The 7,851-nt window shown below is 42.3% G+C and overlaps 1 protein-coding gene across 1 annotated transcript in view; it reads left to right on the top strand.

Moving 5' to 3' along the window:
* The window catches only part of CFAP45 (cilia and flagella associated protein 45), a 36,409-nt gene extending 28,858 nt beyond the window's left edge, over positions 1-7,551 (top strand). Inside the window, exons 11-12 of the mRNA XM_042781891.1 lie at positions 5,876-6,100; positions 7,473-7,551. Coding sequence (XP_042637825.1) covers positions 5,876-6,100; positions 7,473-7,551 — 304 coding nt within the window. The remainder of the gene's footprint in view (positions 1-5,875; positions 6,101-7,472) is intronic.
* Positions 7,552-7,851: the final 300 nt, after the last annotated feature.

Below are 7,851 nucleotides of genomic sequence, written 5' to 3'. Positions count from 1 at the left end.
TGCTCTGATCTTTATTATTTCCTTGCTTCTAGATACTGTAGGATTCTTTTGTTGTTCTATTTCTAGTTGTTGGAGTTGATGAGTTAGAGTATTGATTTTGTTTTTTTCCTCTTTTTTGATGTATGCATCTATTGCTATAGACTCTCCTCTGAGAACTGTTTTCGCTGTGTCCCATAGGTTTTGGTATGATATATCTTTATTCTCATTTGTTTCTAGGAATTTTTTTTATTTCACTTTTTATCTGTTCTGTTACCTAGTAGTTTTTGACCAGTGAATTGTTCAGCTTCCATATGTTTGATGCTTTTTCCTTGCTCTTCCTATTATTAATTTATTATTTTATAGCATTATGGTCTGAGAAGATGCTTTGCAGTATTTCATTGCTTTTGAATTTATTGAGGCTTGTTTTATGTCCTAACATATGATCTATTCTGGAGAAGGATCTATGTGCACTGGAAAAGAATGTGAATTGTGCTTTTGTTGGGTGAAATGCTCTGTATATGTCCATGAGGCCAAGTTGGTTGATTGTATTGTTGAGTTCTTCTGTATCCTTGTTGAGTTTTTTTCCAGTTGACCTGTCCCTCTTTGAAAGTTGTGGGTTAAAGTCTACTGCTGTTGTAGACTTGTCTATTATCCCTTTTAATTCAGTTAATATTTGCTTCACATATTTTGGAGCACTTTCATTGGGATCATAAATATTTATTATTGTAACATCTTCTTTGTCAATTGACCCTTTCAGAATCATATAATGTCCCTCCTTATCTCTTATGATGTTTTCCACCTTAATGTCTATTTTATTAGAAATCAATATTGCTAGTCCTGCTTTTTTTGGTTTCCATTGGCTTGGTATATTTTTTTCCATCCTTTAACTCTTAATTTGTTTTTATCTTTGTGTCTAAGGTGGGTCTCTTGTAGGCAGCATATCAATGGGTCTTCTTTTCTTATCCAATCTGCCACTCTCTTTCTCTTGATAGGTGCATTTAGTCCATTCACATTGAGTGTAATTAGTGATAGGTATGAATTGATTGCTGTCATTCTATTGTGTTTTTTTGTCATGTTGTTGGTGTTTCTTTGGTCCATATACTTTTCTGTGCTGAGTTTGGTTTGTTGGCTTATGCCTTCTCCCTTTTTTTCTATAGTTGGTTTTGTGCTTATTAAACCCATATGTTTTCCTTCCTTCTGGATTTGTTTAGAAGGATTGTTACTTTTCTCTGTGGTTACCTTGGAGTATATTCTTGTCTCTACATTTTTAGAACAGTGCGTACTGTGAAGACATTGTCCTGTTTTCCTCTCCATTTGAAAGTCTGTACCTGGAAGTTTTATTCCCTCTGATAGGTTAGTTGCTGTTGTTGTATGGTGATTGACTTCCTTGGTTTTTAAGGTACAGTGTTTTATGGTCTTTTTTTGAGTATCTATTTCTGATTTGGTTTTAGTGTTGATGTCACGTATCCTGGTTTTGTTGATCTCTGTTGTGGGTTCTCTATTGGAAGGACTTCCTTAAGCATTTCTTGTAGAGTTGGTCTGGTTTTCACAAAACCCTTTAATTTCTGTTTGTCTGAGAATGTCTTGATTTTGCCCTCATATTTGATGGATAATTTGGCTGGATATAGGATTCTTGGTTGGAAGTTCTTCTCCTTCAGTGTTTTATATATGCCATCCCATTGCCTTCTTGCCTGCATGGTTTCTGCTGAGTAATTGGAGCTCACCCTAACTGTTTGATAATTATAAGTAATATTTCTTTTGTCCCAAGCAGCTCTCAAAATTTTTTCTTTGTCTTTGGTTTTGGAGAGTTTGATTATAATATGCCTCAGTGTTTTTCTCTTGGGATCTATCTTGTGTGGGGTTCTATGAGCTTCTTGGACAAATATCTTTTCTTCCTTCATGATATGGGGGAAGTTTTCCATTAGCAGGTATTCTCCAATTTTTTCAGTGGTCTTTTTTCTCTCTTCTTGTTCTGGAATTCCAATGAGTCTTATGTTGTTTTTTCTCATGTCATCGCATGTAATTCTTAGGTTCTCTTCATTTCTCTTAAATCTTTGTTCTGAATTTTCTTCATACAGGCTAGTGTCCAGGGATTTGTCTTCTAGTTGGGATATGCGTTCTTCAGCCAGTTCTAACCTACTCTTTTGTGCTTCTACTGTGTTGTGTAATTCTGTCATTTTGGTACTCATCTTCTGGATTTCGGTACTCATCTGCATTTGTGACTCCTGTTTTCGTATGAGTTTTGACTGTGCATTAATCTTATTATTTTGTTCCTGAATGATTCTCCTGAGTTCAAGGAGTCTGTGTTCTCCTTGCTTTTGTTTGGGGTTTCCTTAGGTTCTTGTATAGCTCTATAAACATATCTTCTAAATTCCTTCTCAAATAATTCTATTGCCTCCTCTTCCTCCATGTATAATAAGACCTTTGTTTGTGGTTTTGCTTCTAATGCCTTGTCCTGTTTTTGTTTGTTTGTTTGTTTGATTTGAGGTTGCTTGTTGTTTCCTAGACATTTTGAGGTTGTTTTTAACTGTTGGTTATGTATTGATTTGTTTTGTCTTGGTTTTATGATTTAATATTTTGAAAAGGTGAAGCTGGTGTCTTTTATTTTATTTAGTTATTAATTCAGGTATGCTGGGTGATGGTGGAATCACTGTGTGGAATGTGGATATGGGTTTATGTTTGTTATAAAGAGAGTTTAGAGTTCAAAATGGGAGGTTTTATGTTGGCTGAGTGTAGTTTCTTCTATTGGATGAGTGAAGTTATTGGCGGAGAAGGTAGGAGTGGAAAAAGGAAAGCTTGCTATTGGTAGGGGCGGTTTCTAGGGCTTTGAGTGGGCTGCTACCGATGACATCGTACTGTTATTTACAGGCCTGTAGCTCAATTTCAGGAAAGACTCCAGTTGTTAGGGGGTCACCACTTTTCGCCAGGCTCAGACACATGCAAAAAGCCCATTCCTGAGGACTCTCAGTGCCAAAAAGCCGCCCCAAGGCAACTTCCTGGGTCCACGATCCACCACTGGGGTTTCTCTCTCCAGCCCTGTCTGGTCTACTTTGTACCAGCAGATCTGCTACCATCAGACCTGGCTCTCAGGGTGCTATCCTGGCTCTAACTATTCTGGTCTAACTGGGAATGACTCCCTTTTTGCTTAGGTTCAAACTCTATAAGATCATTATTTGTAAAACAGAAACAAACCAAACAGAATTTAAACTGGGGAGAGGTGGATTCAAAAGCAGAGAAATTATGCAGATAAGTAAAGATTGAATGGTGTGACCCAGCTTTCTTGCTCTACATGCTCTAGGTCTTTCCTCTTGGTATTGCCTTCATCAGTGTCAGGCTACCCACACCCCAACCAGAGACAGAGCAGATCTGTAGGAATCTCAGTCTGTTCTAGAACCAGATTCCTGGTCTTTTATTGGAGTGTGGACCTCTAAGAGACTAGATGCCCTTTGGCTCTGTAACTTTCCCTGCCCTTAAGGGTCATACCATGATCTCTGGATACCTGCTGAAGAAGGTGACTTTCTAAATTGCCCCAAATGTTCTGCCTCTGGGCTCAGACTGTCTTTCAGATGTCCCCTACCCCCACCCCCAGCCTCTATGCCCTTGGACATCTGTGTTGCCTTTAGCAGGCACTAATAAATGCTAATGGAGTGGAATTAAAGTCCTGTTTTTGCTGCTGACCCATTTGTCTCTGCTTTGTTTTGTTTGCCTGAAGCACAAACTCTAGTCAGTTATTAAAGCTAGACCAGCCCTTTGGAGAACTTCAGCTTCACCTGTTGTTCTACGTTAGCATCTAGACCTAGTGTCTCCTAGGCCACATGACTACCATGGTGGGTGTCTTTACTCTTGAGGCATTTCTGCCACAAACAGCAATCCAACTTTCCGTACTTCAAAAGCATGCTCTCTTGTATAGTCTATATATGGACTTCCTGCTTCTATAAAGAGGAATTCCTTTAAATTTCAGCCTATCAGCTAAGCAGAGACAGCTGACATACCCTCCCAGTGGTTCTTAGAATAACCTAGGAGTTGTAAAAAACAAAACAAAACTGATGTCCAGGCTCTACCTCCACAGATTCTGATTTAATTGGCCTAGGGTAAAGCCCAGCATCAGTATTTTTTGAAAACTCCCAAGTGATTCCAATAGGCAACCTGCAGGTTGCATGATCACTGCCCTAACCCTGTGGAATGCAGACTTCTTACCCATTTGAATCTTCAACTGCCCACCACCACTAGTGGGAGTGCCTGGGTGTACAAACAGTTAAATGCTCAACTACTAACTGAAAAGCTGGTGGTCCAAACCCACCCAGAGGCACCTTGGAAGAAAGACCTGGTGATTTGCTTCTGAAAGATCACAATCTTGAAAATCCTATGGAGCACAGTTCTCTGCACTCATGAGGTCACCATGAATCAGAAACATATGATGGCAATTGGTTTGGGGTGTTTTTTTGTTTGTTTGCTTTTACTACCCTGCTGGCTCTCTCATGTCACATACAGGCACCCCATTTCTGCCCTCACCCCGCCACCCAGAAGAGTGTGAAGCAATAAGCAACTATTATACACATAGAAAGTGGTGTCAGTGCTAAGAGGAGAGAGTCTTGTTGCTGTCAGAGATGTGTCTGAGGTCTGAGTAATGGGGATTTGGTATCTAAATACAGGGCGGGGAAGAAGGCCATCAGTTCTCATCTGAGAACTGGAAGGCTCTGTAGAAGGTGTAGCATTTTAGGAGGTGTTTGAATGATGGAACGGAGTTGCTGGGAGTTGAGAGGATACCCCGTGTATGGTGGATCGGGAAGAATGCTCCAAGGCAATGAGTAAGCAAAGCAGTGCTTTCAGTACTTTTGTTGAGGTGAGAGGGGAGGAGGGCAGGTAAGAGATCCTGGCTCAGATGATTTTACATTTTTAAAAAAATTATATTGAGAAAGAAATTAGATACTAACTCATGATGACCTATGACTGCATTTCCTCTGAGAATTGAAAAAATTTCATCTGACTTTTCTGAGCCTATCGGGTTGCCAGTAGTGATTTTCTCCCTGGTGTCAGGGTACATGGAGTCTTCTTGTGCAAGAGGCTCCTAAGGGGAACTAGGGGAGATGGATCAATATAAGAATTAAGAGATAGCAGGCCCAGCTCCATCCTCCTTCCAGCAACTATGCATTATAGATGTTACCACTTCTTTTACTGTATAGCATCCCCCTGGTTGGCTTAACTGTTATTGTTAGAAGGGGAGAGAAAGAGAAAAAAGGAAAGAGAGAAAGGAAGAAAGAAAAGAACAAATCTTAGAACAACTTGTTGTTGTTGTTGTTATGTGCCGTTGAGTCAACCCCGACTCATAGCGACCCCTCCTTGGGTCTCCTAGGCAGTATCACTACGGAAGTAGATTGCCCCACCTTCCTTCCGAGGAGTAGCTGGTGGGTTTGAACTGTCAGCCTTCTGGTTAGCAGTCAATGCCTGAGCACTATGCTACCAGAGCTCCCTGGTAGAACAACTAGAGAGGAGTTATGCAGTAGTATAAGAGAGAAGAGTAGGAACAATAGCATCAAGCAGATGAAACCCTGGTTGCAGGACCAGCTACATCATTTGCAGGGCCCAGTGCATGAAAAGGTGGGTTCCCTTCTTAAAAAATTATTAAGAATTTAAAAATAGTGACAGTGGAGCATTAAACCAAGTACTGGTCATTCTAACATGGGGCATTGCACTACTGTATGGGTCACATATTCATGAGGCTGGTAGCTAGGTGGGCGGGGAAGCCCATGTGTTGGCAGCCAAGAAGGGCAGGCAACTTGGGGCCTGATCTCTGAGCTGTGGAAGAGGCAGGAGCATGGTGGGCTGTGTTCTCTGAAGCATATCCCCTGGAAGTGCCTCGGTCCAGCCCATTCCATTCCGTGTGCTCCTCCTCTAGGGCCCAGAGGGAACAGATTGAGAAGGAGCGGCTGGAGGAGGAGAAAAAGGCTACCGGGCGCCTGCAGCATGCCAACGAGCTCAGGCGCCAGGTGCGGGAAAACCAGCAGAAGCAAGTGCAGGACCGGATTGCTGTCTTTGAGGAGGGCCGGCGCCTCAAAGAGGAGGCCCAGAAGCGGCGTGAGCGCATTGATGAGATCAAGAAGAAAAAACTTGAAGAGTTGAGGTGTGAGGGAACCCCTCACACCTCTCCCCCAGCTCCTCTCCCCTTCCCCAAAAGAAGGCACAGCAGGCTGGAGAGAGAAGGGGCGGTGACACATGTGCTCAGGGATGACGCTTCTGCTCGCTCTCCCCGCCAATATTATTTATCATATAGTGTAAATATAGGAAGTCAATGAAATATTTTTTTTAACTTTTTATTTTGATTTGGGTGAAAGTTTACATAGCAAATTGGTTTCCATTCAACAGTTCACGCACATTTTGTTTTATGACATTGATTGAAATTCCTACCATGTAACAGCACTCTTCCCACTTCCTCTCTGTGTTTATCATTTCCATTCATCCTTCCTTTCTATCTCTTCCTGCCTCCTGAGCTTTATCCCTGGGCAAATGATGCCCTTTTGATCTCATATGGTTGATTGTTCCAAGGAGTACGTACCTCCCTGGAGTTACTGTTCACCTTATAGGCCTGTCTATTGTTTGGCTGAAAGTTGACCCATGGGGATGAGTTCAATTCCAGGTCTGAAGGTGACTAAGGGCCATAGTCTCAGTCTCTATCAGACCAGCATGCCTATATATATATATATATATATATATGATTTTGAGTTTTTTTCCCACATTTTCTTCCACTCTATCCGAGATCTTTTATCGTGATCCCTTGCAGAGTGGTTGCCAGAGGCTGAGGTTCACATGTTCACATGGTCCTTGGTCCTTTGGACTAATTATTTCCATGCGTCTTTGATTTTCTTCACTCTCCTTTGGTTCAGATGGGGGGAGACCAATAGTTGTACCTTAGATGACCATTTACAAGTTTTTAAGACCCCAGTTGCAACTACTCACCAAACTAGGATGTGGAACATTGTCTTGTGGACCGTGTTATGCCAGTTGAGCTGGATGCCCCCTGAGGTCCCAAGCCCCCAGGCTCAGTGACTCATTCTCTCAAAGTGTTTGGTTATGGCTATGAAGTTTTTTCGTATCTTTGCCCTCGTGTGCTCTACTATATCAATAGATATATTCACAACACATATAAATACATATGTAGAAATACCCTCTGTCAAACCTATATATATGTTTGTGAGTGTAGTCCCATTCATCTTCACACACCTGTTTATTTTGTGTGTCTATCTCATAGATTATTAGATTATCGTGGGAGTACCCTTGTCTTGTCTCAGACAGGCTGCTGTCCACTGAAGGGCCCCAACAGACTGGGGACTGAACCTCCTGCTCTTCCTGGCTCTCTGGGAGCTCCCTGATGGGATACTGGGGCCTTGTGAGAATGTGTTTGGGGTAGGTGCACTGGAGGAGCAGGACCAATCTCCCTGCTGCCTCCTCTCTGGTCTGACCCCACCCCTCATACCTGTCCTGTGTTTTCCCCACAGAGCCAGTGGCCTTCCTGAGAAGTACTGCATTGAAGCTGAGCGAAAAGCTAACATCCTGCCAGCCACCTCTGTGAACTGAGGGGGCCTCTGTGTCCTGATGTATGCTTTCGGGGGACAGATTCTGCCCAGTGTCCTGGTGTCTATATTTGCTGCTAACCTAGATATTTCATAGTTACAGATTAAATCTAATTCTTCTCTAAGGAATTGCCCAGCTTTCTTGTGGGATCTGACTGCTACTGGGTACTGAATGTGGAGGGAAATAGGTTAGGGGAAACGAGGGTAGCAGGCACTGTGATGCTCAGGGAAAGGGGATGGTACTGGTGCTCACTTGTGGCAGGATCTTGCTCATGATCACCGCTTGTAAGCCAGGTGGCTTTTT

Source organism: Orycteropus afer, unplaced genomic scaffold (genome assembly GCF_000298275.1).
Source record: "Orycteropus afer afer isolate SDZICR_OR568_19922 unplaced genomic scaffold, OryAfe1.0 scaffold00193, whole genome shotgun sequence".
Classification (NCBI taxonomy): domain Eukaryota; kingdom Metazoa; phylum Chordata; class Mammalia; order Tubulidentata; family Orycteropodidae; genus Orycteropus; species Orycteropus afer.
Note: the sequence above shows the minus strand (reverse complement) of the source record. Positions and strands in the feature narration are given on the sequence as shown.